At 42.7% G+C, this 26,226-nt stretch overlaps 1 protein-coding gene across 1 annotated transcript; it reads left to right on the plus strand.

Moving 5' to 3' along the window:
- The first annotated feature begins 1,740 nt into the window (after positions 1–1,740).
- Positions 1,741–26,120, plus strand: nherf1b (NHERF family PDZ scaffold protein 1b). The gene is made up of 6 exons (XM_027285361.1): positions 1,741–2,734; positions 16,540–16,710; positions 19,950–20,103; positions 22,220–22,263; positions 24,220–24,339; positions 24,442–26,120. The coding sequence occupies exons 1-6, from the start codon at positions 2,009–2,011 to the stop codon at positions 24,577–24,579; spliced, it is 1,353 nt and encodes a 450-aa protein (XP_027141162.1). The 5' UTR covers positions 1,741–2,008; the 3' UTR covers positions 24,580–26,120.
- The last annotated feature ends 106 nt before the right edge of the window (positions 26,121–26,226 follow it).

The raw sequence follows: 26,226 nt of genomic DNA on the forward strand, positions 1-26,226 counted from the left end.
CACTCAAATCAGTGGACAGCTCCAAAATGATGCACATATTAATGCTAATTTGTGCATATTAATCATTAGAGGCAGTGCATAAACATCCTATATAGACTCAAGAAAAGACTTCTGGTTTATGGTGATGGAAAATGATACAGATCAGATAAATGAGTGTGACAGCAGGAGAGGAAATGGACAGAATGGAAGAGTATAAAGCTGTAAAAGAGTTTTTTTAAATATAACATCATGTTGCTAATATATATACATATGTCGATTTATAGGTACACTTCCTTAGGTAGACTTATACAATCCAGTGTGATCCAGCAATAAAATCTACTTTAATAATAATAATTATACTATAATAATAATAAACTTTATTTTTATTGCACCTTTTAAAACACAATTACAAAGTGCCACACACAACCACAATAATAATGAGTTCAATAAATACATAAAAATTATCATATTTAAACAGTAATATATATAAAATTATTGACTAAAGGCCTTTTTAGAGAGGTATGAATGTAACTGTTATGTTTACTGATGAGGTTGTGGTTTGCAGTAGTGTTAAACTGGACTGCATAGTGTTTAACACTGCTGTGAACTACAATCTCAATAGTAAACATACATTAAAGGTCCAGTGTGTAATATTAAGCTGCCTCTAGAAACTGATTATAATATTAATAACTATGTTTTCATTAGTGAATAATCACCTGAAAATAATTTGTTACCTTAGAATGAAGCCTTTATATCTGCAGATGCCGCGATCCTCTTCCGCGGGTCCACCATGTTTCTACAGCAGCCCTGAATGGACAAACTAAACACACTGGCTCTAGATAGTGTCCACCCATAGTTTCTCCCTCACAGAAGAAAAAAGAGGGAGAGACCAGGAGTGTGCAATCAGCAACTGCATGCTTAAAGCACAAAAACTGAAGTTAAACCGTGGGAATAAATCATATTTAAGACAAAATATTTACAAAAATGATGGAAACTGTGATCAAATGTGAAATTAGAGAGGGAATAAATAAAAGTAAATGTGCTTTGAAGTGTGTGGATAGGACAGTATATATAGTAAAAACAGCATATATTATGATATTTATGATATTTACACATATATAGCACAAAAACTGAAGTTTGATATTTATGATATTTACACATATATAGCACAAAAACTGAAGTTAAACGGTGGGAATAAATCATATTTAGGACAAAATATTCAAAAAAATGATGGAAACTGTGATAAAATGTGGAATTAGAGAGGGAATAAATAAAAGTAAATGTGCTTTGAAGTGGGTGGATAGGACAGTAAATACAGTAAAAACAGCATATTTTATGATATTTACACATATATAGCACAAAAACTGAAGTTAAAATGCGGGAATAAATAATATTTAAGACAAAATATTCACAAAAATTATGGAAACTGTGATAAAATGTGAAATTAGAGAGAGAATAAATAAAAGTAAATGTGCTTTATGTACATGAGGTGGGTGTATAGGACAGTATATACAGTAAAAACAGCATATTTTATGATATTTATGATATTTACACATATATAGCACAAAAAACTGAAGTTAAACAGTGAGAATAAATAATATTTAAGACAAAAATGATGTAAACATGTGAAAATTATAAGGGGAATAAACAAAAATAAGTCTCTTGTTCTTCATCTTTGCTCCTCATCTTCATCGTGTGTTTCTCCTGGACCGCCTCGCTCTGCGTGTTTACTCCTCCACTCCATGAGGCGGCCAGCTGGGCTGTTCCGTGAACGCACCTCCCTCTTCCTGAGTGGCTTTCCTACTTTTGACTGTGAAAGAGGAGCGACTGCTGCTGCTGCTGCTGCGTGACTTCACTCAGTCCCCGCAAAGGGTCAGGGCCCGCAGCAGCAGAAGAGGAGGAGGAGAGATCAAATCAGACCTGGAGTCTGTGGAAGTGGGACAAACACCAGCACCAGAGCACCAGGACCAGAACCAGGACCAGGACTGTTTCCCACGGACTAATCTCCCCAAAGAGGGCGGAGGGTTGTATGTGTTTGGTTTTTTTTTTTTTTTTTTTGAAGGGTACCACTCATTCACACACTCCCCTCCTCGCGCAGCAGCATCCCGAGCAACTCATTTCCACTTTTAAAAACCAGCAACAGGTTGAGAGCACCATGCCGAGCAAAAGCCAGTATCTGCGCCCCCGGCTCTGCACGCTGGAGAAGGGGGACAACGGCTACGGCTTTCACCTCCACGGGGAGAAAGGTAAGACGGGCCAGTTCATCCGGTTAGTAGAGCCCGACAGCCCGGCTGAAACCTCGGGGCTCCGCGCCGGAGACCGGCTGGTGTTCGTGAACGGGGAGGACGTGGAGAACGAGAGCCACCAGCAGGTCGTGTCCCGGATACGCGCCACCGTGGGCCGGCTGGAGCTCATAGTGGTGGACCCGGACACGGAGCAGCTGCTGAAGAAGCACAACATGAAGTGTCTGCAGGAGTATGTGGCCGACGGTGTCCCGCTACCTTTCGATGAAGAAGAAGAGGAGGAGGAGGAGGAGATGGTGGAGGAAGAGGAGGTGGTGGTGAGAAAGGAGCAGCAGCAGCAGGAGGAGGAGGAAGAGGAGGAGGACGAGAAGGAAAAGAGGGAAGAGGTGGAGGTGGAGGTGGAGGAGGAGAAAGAGGAGGAGGAGACACCCAGGGAGTCCACACCAGTGCCGGAGAGTAACGGAGAAATCCACGGGCACGTCGAGAAGAAGCTGAGCATCAACTCTGAGAAGGTGAGCCTTTACTTTACAGACACCTGAACGCACCACAACAGGGGCTCTGTCAGCTGCTCCAGCCCGTGGGCAGGGTTATCAGGCTGGGCATGAGCTGTGGGCGAGAGGGCAAACAACCAGGTGACCCCTCCAGTTTGACCCTCTCTGTTATTACAGAGGTGCCACCGCTTCAGTATGAAGTCAGCTGCAAGAAAAGCAACCACAGCACATATCTGACATTGCACAACCGTCCACAACAAACAACAGGAAATACTTAAGAGTCCCCAAAATCCCTCAGAAATCTGTCTCTAGATGAATTTCTCCAACCTTTGATCTTTGTCTGTAAAACATTGTGGCCTCCGCAGTGGCCACTTGTTGCTCTGGTCTGTGCATGTGAACTCATTAAAAAACACTCGAGCTTAAGAGGGTCCCTCCAGTCTGGAACATCTGTGCCCCCTCACTGCATCTTGGATGTTTACCCCCGAGGCTGTTTTCTGTCTTTGCTGTAGGTGGGAAGAAGAAGAAGAAGGAGAGAGAGAGCGAGCAGCCATCACAAACAAAGACGCAGAGAAGACCCCGCTGTGGTCTTTCTCTGTAAACATGTCGTCTAGTGCATCTCATTTAACGGCAAACTGAATAATAAGTTCCAGTTTAAGCTTTTCTACATGCTCAGGGTGTTTGTGATGATCCGTGGAGCAGACGGGAGGTCAGAGAGGTCAAAAAGTTTAGGAGTTAGAGTTTGGATCGGCCTTCTTTCTGCGAGTTAGATGATGTAGATGAAACAACAGTTACTGCATGCGCTCATAAAACCACATGTATGGATTAAACAAACAAGATAGTTGTTTTGGACAGAGCCAGGCTAGCTGTTTCCCTCTATTTCCAGTCTTTGTGCTAAGCTAAGCTAACCTGCAGCTCGATGTAGATTCACATTTAACGCGCAGACACAAATAGTACCTCGTCTCACTTAATGCTGAAAAGCAAATTAATGTTGCATGGCATCTGTTCTGTTATTATTATTATTATTCTGTGTTCAAAACTCAAAGGTATTCACTTTATAATGATGTAAAACAGACAAAAGCAGGACGCCTTCACACAAATATTCAGATTTCTTTTTTTGAATGAACACCCTAAACATCTTATTAATTACCAAAATAGTTCCAGATGAATCGTCTGCTGAGAGTCTAATCAATTATCTGACAGATTGTCTGAGCTTGAGCTGCATTTCACTTCAAATTAAAGCTACAAGTAACAATTAGCTTCATTATTGATTAATATATGGATTCTACATCCATCATTCTTGTCCATAAATTGTCCAAGGCGATGTCTTCGAATGTGGTGATTTGTCAAACCAACGGTCCAAAACTCAAATACATTCAGCATAACATCATAGAAGACAAATAAAACTGGACAATAGTCACATTTTTAGAAGCTGGAATTAGAGAAATTTAGACTGAAAAGATGAATTCATTATCAAAAATGCTGTTTCAGCTCCAGTTGAATTGATATTTTTATTTTCTCAGAGATTTTAACATTCATTTGTGAGAAAGGAAAAGATGTCAAGGTTGACACTGATGTTGCTCGCTCGCTCTCCTTACATGAACCCAGCTGTTCAAAGGAAACTGAGATCTCACATTGTGATCACTGAAGCTCTGCTGAGCCTCTCAGCTGCTTCCTCACCTCGTCTTCTTTGTAATAATAACAGCGCATGTGGGGCCTTTTCAGAGTTATGTTTCAGGTATTTAAAAGAGACGTTTCCCCCTCGCAGAGCTCACGTTTGTGCACAGCACTCGAGCACCGCCGGGTTATGTTGTTTGTCCGAGGAATATACAGCGATTGTTCCCGTGTTTACTCTCGATACTCTCCACAGATGGCCTAATGGAGCTGTGGCGGCACAACTCGCGCTGGCACGCAACCCAGAGGGAAGCGTGTGTCGAAACAAACAATAGCACTCCGAACAAACTCATTCTCAGGACTTGGATTTGTAATTTCAAAGCAGCCTCGCAGAGTTTGACATTTAGACCACGAATCATACTTAAGAGCTGGGACTTTTTTCTTCATACAAAGGCTCAGTGTGTAGAAAACCAAGATTTTTCACAGGCTGAAGAAGTTACTAAGGGACAGATGACTCAGCAGAGTGTGTGAGAGTGTAAATTAGACTCGAGGGATGCAGTTTAGAGTCTGCTGTGTCTCTATGTTACAGTCAGAGGCACCTCAGGGTATGTTTTTCGCATTGGCTCGGCTCTTTGTGGAATTTTCTTCCTACATCCTGTCCGGCATTCCTGTACCAGGCCAATAACACACACACACAGAGCACAAACACACTCATGTACAGCCTTGGTAGACACACACACACACACACACAGGTCACACTGACGTCCGTACTCCGCCTTGTCTGGCCTTCGTCTTTGAAGTGACACAAAAGAGGGTTCGAGAGAGCAACGCCTTCTCCGGAAACAAGAGGAGCCTCGCTGCTCAGTGTTGCCATGGTTATGCTGATGATCTGTGTGTGTGTGCGTGTGTGTGTGTGTGTGAAGATGGAGGTAGGCAGCAAAAAAAAAAAAAGTGAGACAACGCAGAGGAGGTGTGAAAAAATGGAACGAGCAGGTCAAAAAACATGGAGCTCGGCGCTGTCGTCAGCGTGGAGACAAAACACTCGGTTCCAAAGGTCGACATTTTGTTTACCAGGCGGTAAAATTTTTACTCAGCCTTTGTGGAGTGCAGTGAAGTAACAGCGGATGCTCTCTCGCTCAGATAGCATTGCAAATGTACGTCCGTCAATTTATCCAGAAACTTGTGGAAACAGGTGGTGTTGTGGTTTCATTTAATTCAGTGTGAAGAGATCGGTCGTCGGTATCTGTAGATCAAAAAATGATTCCCTTGGTTCATTACAGATTGAAGAATAGCTTCACATTTTTGTTAAGATTTTTGAGATTTTGAACCTTTTGTAGAGTGACAGGAGGGTAAGGAGAGAGACATGCAGCGGAGGTTTGCACTGAAGGCACATTAGGAAATGATTTTTTAATGGCCAGTATGAACAGGATGAAGGATTACAGCGTCATGTACAGAGCAGTTTTGAGAGAGCTCAGAGTGTGGTGACGCCTGCTATATCCACATCAACAGTTGTATTGATTGTTCATATTAAACTGCCTGCAAACTCCATTGAGAAAAAAAAAAAAGGCTCCTGAGAAGAGGGTCGACTGGGTCGAGCTTATGCTAACTGTTTGATTACAAACACGAGGTCAAGCCTTAGATAAGTGATTTTTATTATGTGCTGTGCACATAATCACACAGATTCCTGTTGGCATTTTACAACACTGACAGTACAAAGAATGGACGTCGTGTCCGTGATGTGCACAGTTTTGAAGCTCAAAATCTGTGGCCATCTTGGCAGTCCGGCCTCTTGGGCTGAATGACCTCTGGTTGCTCAAATAAGCCACCTGTAAGGGCACCCTAATGTCAAACAAAGCGTCCATGCTTTTAATTATGCAGAAATTTAAGCCTTAATATAATTTGAACAGGTGAGTTATATAAAAAATCTCCATCAGTACAGTTGTCAGGATCGAGGAAATTAGCTATAGAGACCAAAACTGTCTTTTGTACCAGGCTGTAAACATGTTTATTTCTGCTGTGAAGTTGGACATTTCAACATTGAGACTGACTCATTCTGTAGCCAACCTCAAGTGGACATTTGAGGAACTGCCGTTTTTGGCACTTTGCTGCTTGGCAAGAAAAACTTCACTGCTTCACTGTACATATGGGTGTCTGACTGGTGTTGTAAAAATGTGAGCCCGTCCTTTAATCTGCTTAATTGTTGAGTCTTTAAAACATCTGAATCACAAAAGGCAACTCCAGATTTCTTATTTTGTCCTGCCAGCAGTCCAAAACACAAAGACATGTCATTAACAATAATATAAAGCAGAGAAAATCTCATGTTTGAGAGGGTGGAAACAGCTCATGTTTGTAATTTATCCTTGATTAATGACAACTCACAGATTAGTTGTTTCAGCTGTAATGAAAAACAGGTGATTCTACTACATCTGTCGATGTCAAACTCCATAAAATGAGTGTTTATTTAATGCAGAACACATTAAAATGTATCTGCGTCACCACAGAGCTCTCGCTGTTTCTACAGTGATTCATACAGGCTGAAGCGAGCGAGGCAGAGTGTGAGGGTGAGAAGTGTTTTTTATATTATTTGGGAGTCTTCCTGAATGGTTGCTTACATAAGACCGTGTTTAAACACTAATTACAGGAGAGGAAGGGCGCTCGTGTCAGATGAAATCGGCCGCGGCTTGATGAGATCTGCTGTTTGTAAGAGTGTGTGATGTCTCTGAAGAAGGTGTGATTCTCAGAGTGTGTCGACTTCCAGCAAACTCGAGGAATGAGACAAAAAGGAGGGCGACTTCATGCCGACGTGCCTCTCCTCTAATCTGCACATTCACATAAAACGTGCTTATTAAAGAGCTTCAAGTCTCCCACTGCTTTCACCACACATGCCTGACTTTGTACATGGGGAGAGAGCGAGGTCCTTTAATTGAACGGGACGACGTGTTTTCCCTAAACAAATCATCCTCGAGCTGTTGTGTGGGAGGATTCAGGCTATATTTGTATGCACAGTGTTGTACGGCCTTCAGTGCATGACAATGGTCCTTTTAACTGGCTTTAGTGTAGTTCGCTTTGTGTGTGTCACCTGAAGTTAATCATGTTGTCACATCCATGACATTTACTGAACATTTAGAGGATTTATTCAGCTACTTTACATCCTATCTGTGTGAGTTCACCTTCAACTTTTATCACGTCTATTGATGTAATGCCTTCAGGAATAGACTCTCTGTTTATAGAATAAACATCAGTGTTCGCTGATTATTTGTCGTGCATTAGAGGCAGAAATAGCCACACCTAGACTAAGTATTTGAGCCAGGATGGTTTTAGGGGTGTGTTTTCTGGCTGCCTGCTGCTGTCTGTGGGAGTCTTGGACGTTTGTGCTTGTTTCCTGTCATTGTTGTCCACCACCCTGTTGTCTTGATCCTCTTCTCCCACCCCCAGCAGCTCATAGCAGGACGGTAAACTCCAGCGTGAAGGTTAGAGAAACTGTCTCACCACGACTGAGTGAAAGCAGCAGCAATAAAAACAGAATCTAAAATATGAAACAGACGTTGAATCATGGCTCAAAGCAAACAGTATTTGTCGGTTTCATCATCATTGAAGTCACTGTGACAGATCCAGGTATTGTCCCTGCTCTGTTGAGGTAATGCTGTCATTGTGTTTGTCCAACAGGATCAGATGTCCTCCCATGATTCATTCAGTCCAAGCAGCACGCAGTTGCTTGACGTTTGCTCTGCATGCGATTTATATTTGTTCTGTGTGGGCGTTTTCACATTAATGTATGTGCATGTGTTGGCTGGTGTGTGTATGTGTGTGTGAGAGAAAGTTTGGGAGTTCCCTCTCGTGCTCTTTGTTGATTGTTGGGCAGTGTGTCCCGGGGGAAATGGTCCTCATGATAAGATATGGAGGGACGGCTCCACTGTGTTTTCAATTCAGGATTAGATTTTTGGCGTAAGAGTGTAATCTCAGGTGATCAGCAGGTGTGATGTGTGAACAGAGGAAGTTAATGAGTCCCAAAACACTGAGTGGAAAAGGCCAATTATTGGATTTAAAGGGTGATGTCAAAGGTTGATTGTGATTTATCAGGTTTTTTATTTTATTACATGTTATATATATAGATATATATGCTCTATAATTATGTAGCACAGATACATTAACACAGAGTAACAATGAGTCTATACTAAGATAAACAAAACCACGCTCTCACATGCTGTTTTGTTATCACTACGTGTTCAGGTTGTGTTTTAGCCACCACCACGAGACACTGGCAGTCTTTAAACGTTGACACACTTCTCTGGTCCGTTTCTGTTTTGTGTGTATTCTGGGTGGGAATTTCAGAATAACTCATGATACAATACTATCAACCAAACGTTGATAACAAAAAGATAACCAGCTGTGTTTTGCAAGATGGTCACGTACAATATCTGTTTAGGAAAGGGGCGAGGGGAGCATGAAAAACGATGGAAACATACTTAAGAGAAACTGTGAGTGCCAAAGTTCATTTTTGAAGTATGTTGGGGGCAGTTTTTTGTCTTTTTATTGGTAGACAGTGGAGCACTGACAGGAAACAAGGGGAGAGAGACGAGTGGGGAAGACATTCATCAAAGGTCTGCAACCAAGACATTGTAATTTCATGAGAGTCTTAAAGGACAACCAAGTTCTTGCTTTGTGTACCATTGTTTAAATTGTAATGAAGGGTACAGTTCGGCCTCCTCTCGTCAAACATCACGCTCTATCGATTAAGACCGGATCAAATAATGTTCGTCTTTGCAGCTCGTGCCACTTGTTGAAACTTCTCAGTGACGTCAGTCCAAACAACAGCACCACTGTCCCGTCCCCACGGTCAAGACCAGCGTGGCCCAGGCCAGGGGTGGAACCTGAACCCTGTCTGTCTGTGTGGGTGGGTGGCGGATGGTTGTTGGTGGTGGGGTTGCGGGGGGGTTAGTTGCTGATTGGGTCCCATGGGATTCTGGACGTGGACTCTACAATGCCACATTCCATTTCCCTCTACATTCTGCTGAAGGTTCACCACCCCTGGTCGGACAATGAGCCGGAGGGCCTCGCCCTGCCGGTGGGAGCCGGGAGTGGGGTGGGAAATGACTCGCTGCTTGCCTTGAAATAGACTCACCCCTAGCTGTACACCTCCCTTCCCATCGTACGACACAGAGACAACCAAGACGGACCAAATGAATGTATATTGTTGGTTTTATTTATGAACACTGAATGGTACTAAACTAAGGAACGGTAAGAAAATACTTAAGATTGTAAGTCAACAATCTGTGATTTAGTTTAGTGGAAGGTGGAAAGCTACCTTCGGGTTGGGAGTTAGTTGCTTCCCCACACGAGGGAGTTCAAGTGTCTTTGGATCTTATTCACTAGTAACTAGTAAAAACAGAGTGTGAGATGGAGAAGGACAAAACTCTCGATTTTCCAGTATCTATGTTCCAAACCTCACCTACGGTCATGAGCTTTGGGTAGTGACCAAAAGAATGAGATCACGGACACACGTGGCCAAGAGATTAGCAGATTAGCTCAAATCATCACTGCGTCTCAGCTGCTAGTATGGTTGTAGACTCTTCTCAATGTGAGCGTGACAATCCCATCAGCCTCAGCTGTACTTTGCGTTTGGTGCTAATAAAGCAAATATTAGAATATTAAAGTAAGATGGTAAAGGTACCTGTAAACATACCAGCTTAAAAAACATACAGTAGATGAGCAGCCATTATGTTCAGATGTTTTTATCCAGAGACAAACAAACCATCAACTCATTACCTCACATTTTACTTGCACTGGGACGCAGATTAGACACACATGTTTCCAGTAAGAGTAGCCTCAATAATACAAGTAAAGGGCACGACTTTCTCTTCAGTAGTAAGGCTTCATTGTTTCCTGCCACCTACATGCTACACTAACAGCTGCACACAACAACAAGTGGGGATTGTGGAAAAATGTAGAAACTCCTGAACTCAGGTCAGAGTCCACTGAAGAGTCAGTTACTGCAGTTTTAATAAATCAGACTCTGCAGGACTTGCTGTGTGGAGCTAGTGCTGGTTTCAGGTCTGAAGGGTGGAGGGTCAGAGACAGGAAGACTGGTCGAGGAGATAAAACTTGTTGACTCTGGTTTGTGGTTGGCTGCATGTAGACAAACTGAAGATGGAGGCTGCAGAAGACCCTTGAGAAAAGGCATTTTGCCGAGGCCTCTCTGTGGTAATCAAACCTCTCCATTTGGTCTTATCAGCGCCTGTTTCCCTGCTGTGATGACTGACGTTACTTTTCTATTTTCAGGACTTCCCCCTAAAGAGTCTATTGTAACGGGAACCCTCTGCAAAACTTTTCTTTGGTGTCTTTTGTAGAGCCGGTTTGTCCCATCCTCAAATGGACTGGGGTTGGGTGGGGGGACAGTAGGGTGCTTTGTTCCCCCCTCCGCCTGCCTCGCAGCTGGTTCAATGGTCCAGCTTGAAATCCAACACCCCCATCCTGCTCTGAGAGAGTGGTGCACTCTGCACGCTCAAAGAGGACAAAACGTGTGCTGTGCTGGTTAAAAAGGCACCAGGTTTACATCAAACATTTATTAAGTCTGCCCTTGAGCCCGTTAATCTCCGCCAAAAGAAAACTACACATGACAATCACAAGGAACGAGGAAGGGGAGGCCAACGCTTGGTCGTGTCACTGAGTGACCGCAGTGCCTGGCTGGGTGTCGCTTCAGTGGTTATTCTTTATGCTGATCAAAGAGGTTGAACTCTGCGGCGACGGTGAAGGGTGGAGGCTGATTTGGAGGTTGTATCTGCATACACAGATCAGCTGAGCGTGACAGGTTTCAGTTGACGATTTGCAAGACTCGTCAGTGAGATGTTTATGTAATTATAGAGTCTTCTTTTTTTCCAGGGTGAAACAAAAAGAGTAGTTGAGTCACAGAGGAATGACACATGCCTAAGACTGTATGTGTGCTCCTTTAGTAAAGGCCTGTAGTTACACATCAGTCCGCTGGCCAAGTGTGAGGAAAATATGAAGTAACTGGCAGGCCAGAGTGGCAGAGGCTGAATCGCTCGCAGCTACAGCGCTCCCCTGTCAGAGAGAGTCAGCAGGAGAGCCTGACAGATGCAAATCTACAGTGGCTGGGTCAGAGGGTGGCAGCGGGTGATAAACATGATGCATGGTTATTATGGAGGTGGTTGGTTGCTTTTTTAACACTCCCTGAGAGGGTTTGAAAGGTGGAAATCAATCTGGCTTTTCAAACACTCACCTTTCGGTGATGTTTCATGACCCAAAACCTGGGCCGCACCTTGGTGCTGTGGTTACCACTGTCGCCTCACAACAGGAAGGTTCCTGGTTCGGCCTTTCCGTGTGAAGTTTGCATGTTCTCTCCATGTCTGAGTTTGCTCTCTTTGACGCTTTTGTCCAAAGCGACTTACAAAATGGAAAACAATCAAGCTACAGTGCGACAATGGTCATGTTAGTGCAGCAATAAGTATTACTCAAAGATAGATTTAGCATGTCCAATTGTTGGTAGTGTTGAAGAGGAGGTGCTTTCTGAAGAGCTGGATCTTTTTGAAGGTAGAGAGGGACGGCCCTGATCTGGTAGGAACTGATTCCACCAACGGGGAACAACAGACGAGAAACTGCTTCCTCCCACAGTCCAAAGACATGAACTTAACAGGTTAATAGGTAACTCTAAATTACCCGTAGGTGTCAATGTGAGCATGTTTGTCTCTGTGTGCCCTGTGATGAGCTGGCAACTTCTCCAGGGTGTGCCTGCCTCTCGCCCAAAGCCTGCTGGGTTTGGCTCAAACCCCCACAACCCTGATGAGGGTAAGCGGTAGCTCTGCTGCTTAAGTCCCCCTCAGTTGGTAAACTATCAATAACAAGGCTGTCCTTCATGTTTCCATGTGAAGGACACTGGCCTACATAAAGATATTTCAGCCATTTTAACCGTTGAAATCAACATAATTCAGGCTAATCTGACACTAATGTACATGGATCATTGTCTGACTCAGTTCAGAGAGCTTCTAGCTATCCTATGGAGATATAGACAGCATTCTGTAGACAGCATGCTCTTGCCATGTTTTGCTTTAAAAAGAATAATTTGTAATGTCATCCCTCGTTACTAAACTCCTTTGATGAAAACACGTGTGATCTCTGAGCTGTAAAAACTGTTTTCAAAGCTTAAAAAGCTCAAATATTCACAGTTACATTCCAGACAGCAAAGATTTTCCACAAATTATTATTTATAGGATTTTAGGAATTCAGTAACTCAGTAACTAAGAGCAGCTCCACGCACTCATGAAGCCTGCTGCCTGCAGCTGCATCAGAGGCCTCAGAGTTGAACTCAAGTATCTTATCTCTCGGTTTTCGCAGCTTCTACGAGTCTAAAACAAAGTCTGGGTGTGGAACCTGCAAACGCTTAAAAACACACAGAGAAACAACAACTGTGCCGGAGCGGCAGATGAAGTGAGATTTACGAGGTGGCTGTGTGAGAAGTGTGTTTTGAGAATATTAACACTGGTCCCGGTTTTGTTTTGGAGTGATTGGTATTCAAAGCCATCTGAAGTCTGAGCAGCAGAGAGGCTCTGAAAAAACAGCAGCAGCAGTGAAGCTGATTCAATAGACACAAGTGGAAACAAATATGACGCAACTCTGCTTTCAACATTTGGACTGCCCTGTGTTACTTTACTTTGTGTCCACCCAAACCAGCGTTAACACTCAGTTCAGTTGCTAAACAACAACATGTTATTAACTGATGATACAAAGAGGTGCCACAACTTATATCAATGTTTTAGAGCCAGAACTACTCCAAGAAAACATCATGAGACACAGTGTACATGTACTGAGGCAGTCATTTGCAGCACATCACAATCTGTCTATGAAGAGAAAAACAATTATTAGATAAATGTGATAAACCGATGAGCCTTATCACTCACGTGCGCTGTTCAAAATGTAAACAACAAGAGGTAAAATGTCTGCAGCGGATAAAAGATACACCAGTAAATGTTAAAATGAGGACTTAAAGGTCCAGTGTTAGGAGTTATTATGTTTTTAAAGAGTGACGTCACTCGTAGGTTTCCAAATATAGAAATATGGCCATAACCATTGTCACTAATTAATGCTTTATATCTCTTTTGTATGAAGAAAAAAGTGTAAAAAACAACAATTCACCCATTTTAGAGGGTGGATTTTTTGGCTGTGAGCAGTTGCCAGGCAACCAGCATAGACTCCAAGAAATTACTCATCTCAATGAAGAAACAATCTGGCACATGAGATGCTGTAAAACATTGAATTGTTGGTTTTCCTCCCTCATATTCAGCTTTTTTCACGGTTTCAGAGTCATATCTCATGCTTATGATGGGTGAGTTCAGATTTGCCTCGTGGTCACGCTGCCCAGCGTTTTTGTTGATGCATGACATGTTTTTTTTTTTTGCATATATATATATTTGGGTGTGTTTTTTGTATATCGATTTCTCTTTCATGTCAGGAAATTGAGCCAGCACAGAAGGAAGCATATTGAGGGAAGATGTGTCAACAGTTCCTGTTCAACACTTCCCTTCTAAAAGGAAAGTTTGTGTCACAGACAGAGTGCGTTCACTATTTTTCTGGGCCAACAGGAACATCTCACACAATAGAAAACGTGATACTCAGTCAGAAATATGAGGTTATCAGTGTGAGTGTGATTCAGATGTGACAGATGAGATGATGTTGAACTAAATGCCACAAACTAAATCTGAGGAAGTCGATGGCTTTTCCTTCCTTATCGCGTGGTGCTTGTGGATGATTTAGGGACTGGGTAGTACTCTAAACAACATAAAGAGTCTGAGAGGAAGTATACAAATCTTCCAAAGGCCAAGAGACGCAAATATTTAGTTGTACTCGGCTCACATCGCTCCGTTTTAACCACAAGCTTCAGACAGCTGTGTTCATGTTCTGTCGCAACATTGTTGTTAACACGTAACACGAGCAATGCAACATTTCTCGAGTCGTCCAGGTCCTTGGTTCCTGGCATGTGTGTGTTCAGCAGATTCCACAGATTTCAGCCCCGCGTGGAGATTCTTCGGCCCTCCACTCCTCTCAGATACAAACCCTCCTCTGTTGTCTCTGCCAGAGCCTCTCTCAGCCCTCTCTCTCCCTGCAAAGGGACAACCAACGTCAAGCAGAGTGCCTGATGAGTGTCGGGGAGTCTGATGCCAAGGCTGCAAGTGTGTGTTGATGACACTCAGTGTCCAGCACAAGACACCTAAAGATCCCTAAACTGTTGCAATAATCTGATTCATGGTGAAGATAGAAGTTTTTTTCATGAGTTCAAAGGAGGGAAGCTCAGTCATAAGAAACACTGAAACATTTGTTAGTTGTTTAAACTAACCGTGTACCAAAAGAAAAGAGAGAAGAGACAGTCTGTACTTTGAAAGAACTCGTTAAAAAAAAAGGTCGTTTTATTTGAGATTTGGGTGTAACACTTGAGTGAATGTGAAGGACGTGCAATCAAAGGCGTTTTTGTGTAATCAGTTACCATTATGATGTAGAGCTCTTATCAGGATCAGCAGGGATGAGCACAAAGAGCCCAATCTGCATCCCTGATGAGAACACACACACGTTGCATTTAATGTGTCACATCTGATGTTTTTGTTCAAGACGTGTAGACGTTATGCGAAAGGACCTCTGGAGAAGTGACAGGAGTTTAAAGGAATACTTTCACATCCTGAGAAACACACTTATTCGCTTTAACGCTGACAGATAGATGAGAAAATTGAAATCGATAATTTTAAGTCTTAATATAATTTGAATAGGTGAGTTATATATAAATTCAGCCTCAGCACAGTTGTCATGAACGGGGAAATTAGCTACAGAGACCAAAACTGTTTTTTGTACCAGGCTGTAAACATGTTTATTTCTGCTGTGAAGTTCACTTTACAGCCGCAGAGGTTTCCGCTTGCATAAAACCTGTTACCTAAGTCCCTCTTTCACTGGCTGGATTCATAAACACAAGTGATGTTGCGTGCAGTTCACTGTTGTCACATCACACGATTTCTTGGAAATGAAAATTCACAGTTTGACTCTCATCCTGAGTCACTTTCTTGTAAAAAGTTTACATTGTTGACATTGATTGTTTCTTCCTTGTAACTGGTGATAAAACCCTTCACCTGCTCGCGCTTCTTATCTGTAATTCCTGGAAAAGGTGACCCATCATGTTGTTTTTCTTCAGGTGCTTTACTGAGAAGAAGAAAACAGTCGGTTCTTGGCAGAGGTGGGCGGGGTGTTAGCTCGAAACAGTTATGTTACATAAAGCAGGGACGTGAGAGAAAATGTCGAGTCAGACAGTCTCCTTTAATTTATGTCCACCGATGATTTGACGTAGCTTTAATCAATTAGCCTCCTGCCTGTTTTATGTAGAAAGTGAGTCATTCACGCTGACTTATTTATAGAAGCTGTTCATTGTCTTCGAGTGTTCGGTTGACAGAAGGCGGGAGCAAACAGGGAGTGATGTGGAGGGAGTGTCAGGTCACATTTTGTCACTGTGACAAAGACTATCCTGACCAGTCTCTCTTGTATTTAACTCCAAACCATTAAAGACCCCTCCACTAAATAAAGAAACTGCTTCATCCATACAACGGAAGGGAGTTTCTTGGTTTGTCCTCCAGTTTCTTCCTGGATGACAATACAGCTCTAACTCTTCCTGCCATCCCAGAGCGGGACTGGACGTGATGGGGTGATGGGGGGGAGACGGTGGTCAGAGGTCAACGCCCAGCTTCCATTGTCCTCGTCGGAGCCTGCAGAGAGCAGGGCTCCCGAACCACACCGGAACTTGGTCCCTTCCTCAAAAGCCGACAAGGCCATAGTCGAGTCAAGCTGACTGCCTCCGGCTGCCTTCCCCCCGCCCCTCCCCAAATTCTCCACAAACCTTTCCCAGCAGACCTCCAATCACATGCCTCAGAGACCCTCTTCCTTCCTGGCGAGCTGTTTGGACTCCACGTGACTCCAAACAGCCTCGAGTTTACTCATGATTGTCAAAAACACACTGCACAACACATCAGCATGCAGCAGCCACCTGTATGTTCAACCTCGGCTTTATATTCATGGTTAACGAATCACAGGAGCTCTCCGTAATCTTTGTGCCGCTCGTACTTCCTGAAGAGACAACCATGTCGGAGGTATGGTAAAGTTTTGGTCTGATGATGGATGTCACATCGAGTGTGTTGACACTTTCTCTCTCTCTCTCCTCTGGCCTCTTCCAGGAGGTGTGTACTGAACTGCGACCACGTCTCTGCGTGATCCAGCGAGGGTCCAACGGGTATGGCTTCAACCTGCACAGTGAGCGGGCGCGGCCGGGTCAGTACATCCGAGCTGTGGATGAGGACTCTCCAGCAGAGAGGGCAGGCCTGCAGCCCAAGGACAGGATAGTACAGGTACTTTTTAATAAGCATACTCAGCAGGAGAGGGGACATTTATAAAACTTATTAATGTTCTGGTGAGTTAGAAACTCCTCGAACAGGCTGCCAGATTTTGGTCTTATGTAACAAGCATTAATGCAAGTCCTTGGCAGTTTTAAGGAAACTGACTTTTCAGCTAATCTTTATGAGAAGCGACACAAAAATATCCATCCAAAGAGTGTATCCTGATTAGTCTGCCATACTTCCGCTCCAGGCAGCCTGCAGGGATAAAAATAAAGAAGAATGGTGCAGCGATTGATTGGGTCTGTTCATTTTCTAATAGAAAAAAAAACCCAGGTTGAGGCTACGCTAATTCATTTTTATTTGGTGTGATGTAACCTTGGAGGCTAAATCTCAAAATAAATATCAAGACACCCTAAACTGTTTCTGGATTAAATACAAAAGTAACCAGATTGAGGGAGTGGCTTCATATAAAAAGTTAATTTTAAAATGCGGTGGTGAAAAATGAAGAGCCACGAGACGATCTGGAGAAAGCGTTTATTTTTGTAGAACAATACGCCCAAAAAACAAAACAAGAGTATCGCAGACATGTGGGGAAAAAAGCAACTGTGACAGGAGTTTAAAGGAATATTTTGACATCTCGGGAAATACACTTATTTGCTTTAACGCTGACAGTCAGATGAGAAGATTGACACCACTCTGAGGCCGCAGCCAGTTAGCGTAGCTTAGCATAAAGACTGGAAACAGATGGAAACAGTTAGCATGGCTCTGTACAAAGTCATCACACCTGTCTACCAGCACCTCCAAAGCTCACTTCATACACTTAACCCATTTGTTTAATTCATGCAAAAAACCGAGTGTAGGTGCTGGACTATTTTCTTGCGCAGTCACTTCCTGAAGTCTCCACTGGTTGCCAGGCAACTGGTTTGACACTTTTTTGTAAGGATTAAATAAACTAGATGTAACATGTTAAATATTGAGCTAAGGTCGGGACAAGCTAGGTGTTATGTTTCATTTGGAAACAGAGCTATGCTGAAGAGGGAGTGAACATTTCCCAAAATGTCAAACAGGACTTTTCTTGTAAAAAAAAGCTTCTCTACCTGAAAACAGATATGGCCTGTAAGGGACTCTAATTTAAGGATCACTATTTATCTGTTGCATTCACTAACATAAAACAACTGAAAGTATAAAACATGCACATTATATCCGTGACGTCACCCACAGACTTCATACTAAAGGTTTATTTCTGTTTGTCATTGTGAAACAAAACACCTAAAAAAAACACAAAAAGATTGCAGATATGTGAAATCAAAAAACAGAAGTAACCAAGTATGTTAAATACTGTACTTCGCTGCTTGAGTATCACTTCTCACTTTTAGTTCACCACAGTTATTTGACAGCTACTAGTTACAAATTCACAAAAGGTGAAAATGTACAAATGAAGCTGAAGTGATTCGGTGATTAATCGATGGACACTTAATTGGAAATTATTTTAAAAATTATTGAAATCATACAAATTTAAAGATTTTCTGCTTTCCTTTTAATTATTTAAAAAAAATCCAAATGAATTAATTATTAATTTAATTTTGAGATTTGGGCAGCACAAGTGTTGTGAAGGTGTCACGGCATTTCTCACTATTGTAAGAATTTTTACAAACCAAACAATCAGTTAAATGACTAAAATATTCAGATTAATCTATAATAATAATAATCACAGCTTCACCTCAACCAACAACTAACCAATAGTACAATCCTGTCTTTACATTAAATTTACATGTCACATGTTACATTTACATGTCACATTTACATGTGACATTGCAATCTCCTCACGCCGCTCTCACCTTCAGGTGATTGTACAGTGATGAAAACATAAAAAGACCCCACAAATCTTACACACTGGACCTTTAATGCTTTTACTTAAGTAAATGATCTCTTCCTCCTCCGCTGCAGGAAAAGTAATCTGACTGTTGCACATTAGAAAATATTCTCCGGTTATGCAGGTGGTCTCTGGACTCTTTCCCCAAAGTTAACTGTGTCATCCGAGGAATGTGAAGTGAACTAACAGCCGCTGTGTGGGGTCTTAAATCCCCCCTCAGAGGACTGTAACATGAATAATCAGCTTCTTAACTGGTCTGGGGTCTGCTCTGACCACCGTCCAGTATACAGCGGCTTACAGAGAAGCATAAAAACAAATAAATATGTAAAATTACAGAGTAGATTCCTTTAATTTCCACTTCATATAAGTGTGGCTGCAACGTAGAATTCTTAAAATAAACTCTGTGTCATACAAGCGATTAAAATGTTTGATAAAAATTGATTTTGTGGGGCTAAAAATCACAGTTTTCACAGCACAGTGTGTCCTCATGTATCCTTATTGTCCTTAAATAGATATTACAACCATAAAACCATGTGGTTTTAATATCATACACCCTACCCCCGTTTATTTTAAGCCAGCATCTCACAATAAAAGTCTCTGACTCATCTGTGAATTACATTTTTGTGCACATGTAGTCGAATCAGAGCGCCGTACACGCCTTCACTCACTCCCTATGGTAACAGAGAAGAACAAGGGTAGAGAAAGAGGACAGATGGATTAAAAGTAGCAGAGAGTTTGAGGTCTTGTGAGGGGTTTCTAGTCCCCCAGAGGGCCTCCAGACAGCCACACCACCCACTGAGGAGCGGGGCTTTGTGGGGAGCGGACAGCCATTGTTACTGCTGTTACTGGCCAAGCAGCTATTGTCCAGCTTCCTCTGTGGGACTGGCTTACACATGCAGTCCCACAGAGGACCTAAACACACTCACTCACACACACACACACACACCCTTCGAGACATTTCTAACATGCTTTCCCATGGTGATTTCATCCCAGAAGTCTCAGCTGGTGTGGGCGGGAGCCACCTGACATGTTGAGTTACTGTATAGCAGAGAGTTAAAGTACAGCTGTCACACATTCAAACGCCACAAAACATGTAAACAAGGCGGATAAAAAAGTTGATTTAAAGGACAGAAAATCATAATTTTGATGCTTTTGAGGATTGTTTTGTAAGTTAGCCGAGGAATGTGTGCGTGCGTGCGTGTCTTTGTGTGAGGACACACAGGATTTCCTGCCCTGGCAGACAAAGAGATAATACTGAAAAAGAAATCCTGATAGAGATAAAACAAAAACAGTTTGTTCACTTCTGCGTGGGAACAAAGACAAAAAAGAAACATCTTGTTTTAATGTTTAAAAAAATGTATAATTATCTGTTTTTCAGGTGAACGGCGTGTCCGTGGAAGGGAAGACACATTCAGAAGTAGTTGCCGCCATTAAAGTCGGCGGGAACGTGGTCCGTCTGCTGGTGGTGGACCCCGACACAGACGCCTTCTTCAAGAGATGCCGTGTGGCCCCGACCTCGGACCACATCACCGGTGAGACGACGAAGGAGTTTCTTGGCTTTTCTTTTGAGTCGCTCTGTCCTTCGTGGATGTTTTCTCTGCCAAGAAACACAGACACAGACGGAGACAGAGGCGTTTCCTGCCCTCACCACTACCTCATGTCGATGGCCTGTGGTGAAAGTTAATCTTTTAGACACAAATAGATCAGATCAGACAGATCAGAGTCGGATTGAGTGTCTGCGTTTGTGAAGAGGGAAGGCTTAACGCAGACCTCTCTCTCTCAGAGAAGTTTAATATTACAACAAATAATTAAGATTAGATTAAATAGACTTTTGATCCCACACAGCGGCTCACAATGTACAAGGCGGATAAGAAAAATACTCTGGTAGAGTAGACTCCACATGAGTCCTTCCTGCAGCACATTTCCTTTGCTGTGTATCATTCCCTGTCTCCTTTGTTAGAAAGGATGGAAAAATGGACATCGATGATAGAGCCGAAAGGTCAAACTGGACCTGGACACTGCCAGACACCACAAGGAGTCCACTAGAGCTTCAGGATGTCTAGTTTGACCTTTTTGTTCTATCATCAAGTCTTCGACACCCTGCACATGCATCTTCCCTGGATGAACAGTGACTTTATTTACACTAAATCCTCATTTCGTGTCTAGAATCGAACAGAAACTTTCATATTTTACCGGCATTTATCGGTGGTGCTAGTTTCCCTCCACGGTTTTGTAACAAAATGCTAGTTGGATGCATGAATAAGATGAGATAAGACAGACGTTATTGATCCCACACATTGGGAAATTCACAGAAATTGGTCTTTGCTCTCCTGTCCGCTCTCACAAGTTGAAACCCGAGTTACCAGTGAGTCAGTTCAGCCTCTGTTATGCTACTCTGTAGCCCGGTTAGCCTCCTCCATCATAGTGGGGAGAGTATACAGAGTTTGTCTCAGTTGTCAAAAAAAACAACTTTTTTCTTCAATAAAAAGCTCAATAAGTGATCATCTCTTTGCCCTCTTTCCCTCCGGTAACGATTCGCCACCTTGCTCTGAGGCACTTCAGGCCCTGCGCTATCTACCACAGCCCCTAGGGGGAGCTCTAGTACAGTGTGTGATTTGGTTTCTCGAGTTTGAGGGCTGTCAGATCCTCAGGGAGGTGGCCATGAGTGTATTTCTGTCTCTGTTGGCCAAATAAGTGCCACTTTGCAGCATGAGACCCCCTCATGTAATCATAGTACTGCCAGCTGTTGGCATGGCAACAGACGGTGCACAGCGGTGGAGAGGATGCAGAGGAAGTTGATATTTCTCAATATTTGAGATGTTACACGTGTTTGCAGTTTGATTCATTTAATTTATCAGTAAGAACGCGGGCGACGAGCGATTATGTTTAATAATTTGAAACCTCCGTTAAAGGACAGATTCCTGTGAGGTGTTTCCCAGGTAACTGCCTGCACTTCACATGCTGCCCACTCAGAGGACACCTGCCTACACTGACTCTTAACTTCAACACACACACACACACACACGCACACACACACACATACACACTCGGCTGGCCAGCAGCTTTGTTTGGTTTCCAAGGCGCTCACTCCAAGTGGGCTCTCAGGCTGGAGCTGGAGCTGGATTGGGGACTTGGAGGGGCTCCTCTCAGAGTCAGGGACACACAAACACACAAACATAAAGACCCGAGGAGGAACTCAAAACTCAGATTAACCCTGAAGGAGGAGCAGCTGCTATCTGCTGTAATAATCATCATTAGCTTAAAGACACTTATCAGCCGTGCGAAGGATCCGAAGAATGGAAGGTAAGGGAGGTGTCCAACCTCTGTGGTGATGTCTGTCTGCAGAAAACTGTGTTTTTATGAGGAAAGGGCCGAAGGGAAATGTTCCAGCACAGCTATCTGACATGTAGAGGGATGCATTCAGGAGGACCATCTCATAGAAGATGAACCACATGTGAATAATAGATGATCTGCTCATACCTGTGCTATGTAATAGAGTAGGTGTTGGTAGGAATGAAAGGTGAGCTGCAGAAAGACTCTTGATCTTGCAGAGTGGAGCTCTGCTCTGATGATGCAGGACTGAAGCTATCGTGACACGACAAAGAGTTTTTATTGGAGACTAATGACAGATTCTTCTCATGCCTACAGGTCCGCTGCCTGAGCCTGTCATTAATGGAGGCATGGAGGAGAAGGTAAGATCCACCAGCACAAGATACATCACGAGAGCTCTCATTTGATTTAGTTCCATTCGAAAGCTGGAAGTGTGTGTCAGTCTCTTCTCGTTCCCTGGAAAGTTCAAGTTCAATCTTCTGCGTTGAATACTCTGTAGCTCCTTATGTAGCACACCCAGCCCAGCAGTCCAAGGTCAAATGTTTTCCAAGTAACTTGCAGAGTTTTCTCAGGTGTGGTTTGCCACATCAGAGAATTCAAGCGGCTGCTGAAGTGAGTTATTAGTCACAGAGACGTGCGCTGAACGGGCTTTCCTGTGATTGTGTAAACCTTCTGGTGTTCATTGTTAACGCTATGTGGAAAACCACACCCAACCTAGTACTCCATTAACGCTGAATTATTTGTTTGACCAAGGACAGATGGTGTATACAGCATAAAAAATGGAGCTGAAGAATTTAGCAGCTTTGTGTTAATTCTGATGTATTAAAGTATTTGGGCGTAATCCTAAAAAGGCACGCAGCCTTGGAAGAATAGTTTGACTTAATGTTGCGTTATTTGGCGAGTTGGATGGGACTCTCACATCTGTACGGTCATATCAAGCTGCAGCTGGTTGGCTTAGCTTAGCATAAAGACCGGCATATTGGCTGTTTGAGGTGAACAAATATGAACAATCAGCATCAGTTTGATTCATGTGAACGACACAAGGCGACTTTAAAAACATCAAATCACCATTTCATGTGTATTTCTTGGGTCTGAGTAGTTGCTAGGCAACCAGCAGACTCTCCAGGAAGTCACTGCTCTCAGCCAAGAAATAGTCCAGTACATAACGCCCCCATGAAACGCTGAATTATTGCTACACTTTGCTTTTTTTTGTGTGTGTGTATACTAAACACTAATAAGAAGTTAATCAGTGAGCTTTGGAGGTTTTGTCTATCCCTTTGGACTGGGCCAGACTAACTGTTTAACCTCTGGTCTTTGTGCTAAGCTAAGCTAAACAGCTGCCGTCTGTTGTTTTATATTCACTGTACAGATATTCCTACGAAAACACAAACTCTTTGAGTGTGCATGCTTGTTTAACCTCTCCTTGTTAGAGTCATCACAGGAATGCTTTTCTGAGGGTCTCTCATGTTACCGGAGCGTCAAGTTCCCAGGTGGACTTTCATGTAAATCAGCGTGGATGAGATGATTCTTCATGATGAAGACACCAGCACACAAACTATAAAAGAAAATTACCGTGCCAATTGTGGCTGCCTTCTGCTTGGGCGTTGGGCCAAATATGCAAAGTGAAGCCTGACCCGGGCTTCCCGTTACTCGGGGACAGTATGTGTAGCAGGGAAGTTGTGTTCCACGTATTGTTGCGTAACAGGCGCTGGTTAAAAGGTTGAAGAGCTGACGGGGAGGGGGAGGTGGTGCGAGAGGTCAGGGAGAAGTCGTCTTTGAAGGCTGGTTGGTGGGTTGGAGTGGGCTTGAGTATGGAGTAGGTTTTACTGGCTTATGTTCGGATACCAATATTGATACTGACACTGTGGGCTGCAGGAGCTTTAAATGCACCATCCTGCAACCTTTGCAGCACATTTCACCCTTCACCACTCTCGTTTTTGTTGAGCCCATGACCTTCTCACCCTTTACATGTATTAAATACCTCTTTTTAGCTCAATAAATCACATGTTTGACAGTCAAATTGCCAGGAATGAAACTCAGAACTTGACGTTAATTGGTTTTACTCTGTTTTTAGGTTGTTTTTACTTAAGTTTCACATTATTTTCCTTTTTTTTAACTTATTGTGTCAAGAGATGTGTTCAGAAACCTCAATCCAAGGCTGCCTCCTTGTGGCGAGGCCTGATACTGTACAAAAGCTGAAGAAAAACCCAAATCACACTTGTTGAAATGTGACTCATGGCAAAATGTTCATAATGTTGTCACATTTAATGGTTTATCAGTCTGTATAAGGTGATGTTGATGAGTGTTTGTGTCCTCAGGTGAATGGTAGAGCGGCCAAAGAGGAGCAGAGGGACTCTAAGCTATCTGTCAGTCCTTCTCCATCCAACGCCTCGTCCAACACCTCGCTCACAACCCCGCCCACAAACACCCCACATGAAGTACGTAACAGGAAGCACAACAATCTTTAACTAAACATTAAACATGTCACAGAAATGTGTTGATCATCCTGTTTTTTAATTATTATTATTATTATTATCCAGGGTTTGAACATGGACACCATCCCAGCGCTGAATCTGTCCCTGCAGCAGGTCAAAGAGCTCGCCCACCAGAAACGCTCCAACAAGAGAGCTCCGCCCATGGACTGGACCAAGAAAAATGAACTCTTCAGCAACCTATAGGGCACCTCACCTCAAAAACACACACACCAACACACATACACACAGATTTTATAGTGATTCTTACAAAGAGATACCAGAAAGACACTAAACGATCAGTTTAACTACTGGATCTGTAAAATATAGTATTCTTCCTCTTATTACTCTTCATGTTATCATAATCCAGATATACTGTATGTATAATGTGCTACTAACAAGAAAGATGCATATGGCGATGAAGAAAACTGGATCATGTTGAAAATGTGTGTTTGTATCCTTTATGTGTGTGTGGTCAGTTTGGTGCCTGTGAATGAGTTAAATGACCTAAAACGCTGTTTGCTTATGTGTCTTCTAAAGGTTTTGGACGCTTTCAGACAGGAGCCGGGCGTTGTGCGGTGGTGTGTCTATTTGTGCTGAAAGAAAATAACTTTTAATTTCGCTGGCGTTATTGATGATGCGCTCCCTCACTCTCATTCACTGTCTAAGTCGCTCAACCACTGCTTGCTCTTTCATCGGACAAACCAAATTAAACGTCTTCGTGTCTCTATTTTGCAGCAGAAATTTGTGAGTCAGACTCAGATTTAGAAGCTGGCTACATGAAATAAACAAAGCCAGAACACAACAGGTAAGAGTATCAGAGTTTAGTCCATGAAACAACCTGGATAGTTGGCGGCCACACTGCGTGATAAAAGATGGATCCAGCTCAACTTCTCCGCCGCGTATCGCTGCATTTTTTGGCCGGGAAACACACTACCTCCATTCAAATCAATGGAAAAACCTGCGTTCACGCAACAGCGCCGGATCCTGTCTGAACACGCCCTCATACTAACGTTTAAAACATTAAAGTGTCTTCTGTTTCGGAAGACAACGGGACCAGCCACGTTAAAAACCAGCCTGACAATCAGTTCATCGTTTATCTCTAGTTGACCTTGCCGATAGCTCTTTAGAGATCAAACGTTAAATATATCGAACAGATTACACGGCACAGCCCTTTAACAAGGTATAATAACCCCAAAATAAGTCATTGCTTTCTTCCTGAAATTATTTCTAACCTGAAACTCCTTTTTTAAAAATTATTTCTGATGGCTTTAAACTGGAAAGAACTGTGTTTTAAAGTGGATTCTCTTATAATGTATGTATATATATATATCAAATGTCATGTATATTTTTACATTTCCGACATAAATTCCAACTCTTAAAATGTGTATCCACACTTTGTCCATATACGTGATACCATCTTTTATTAAATGTGAACTAGTTTATTATGAGTAACTTATACCGTCCTTACTTTGTGACAGCTCGGTTCACATTTTGAGCATAATGAGATATTTTTTTATCACTCTGTGAGATTTTTACACATTTCTATCGATGTCTTAAAAAAAACAATAATTATGTAACTTTGAGATATTTCTAAAGCGAACGTCCACGCTTCACTAGATTTGATGCATCTGTCCAGTATTGATTGAACAGTGATGATTTTTCAAGACGAATGATATGAGTTTTTTTTGTAGATTGTGTCAGCAGTGAGCGATTTCTATACTGTAATAAATCAGTCAACAAAAAAACATGTCTGTGATGTCGGTTTTTATTCACTTACGTGAGAATGAATAAAAATGTCCCTGGTTTGTGTGGAAACAAAATATGCAGCATTAAATATAAGTAGTATATCCA

Source organism: Larimichthys crocea, chromosome XII (assembly GCF_000972845.2).
Source record: "Larimichthys crocea isolate SSNF chromosome XII, L_crocea_2.0, whole genome shotgun sequence".
NCBI classification, from domain to species: domain Eukaryota; kingdom Metazoa; phylum Chordata; class Actinopteri; family Sciaenidae; genus Larimichthys; species Larimichthys crocea.

Excerpts from the sequence above, each read along its gene's own strand:
- nherf1b (XM_027285361.1), top strand. The coding sequence starts at position 2,009 with ATGTGTTTGGTTTTTTTTTTTTTTTTTTTGAAGGGTACCACTCATTCA. Across the intron at positions 20,104-22,219 it reads GACCTCGGACCACATCACCG|GTCCGCTGCCTGAGCCTGTC; the intron begins GTGAGACGACGA and ends TCATGCCTACAG. Across the intron at positions 24,340-24,441 it reads CCACAAACACCCCACATGAA|GGTTTGAACATGGACACCAT; the intron begins GTACGTAACAGG and ends ATTATTATCCAG.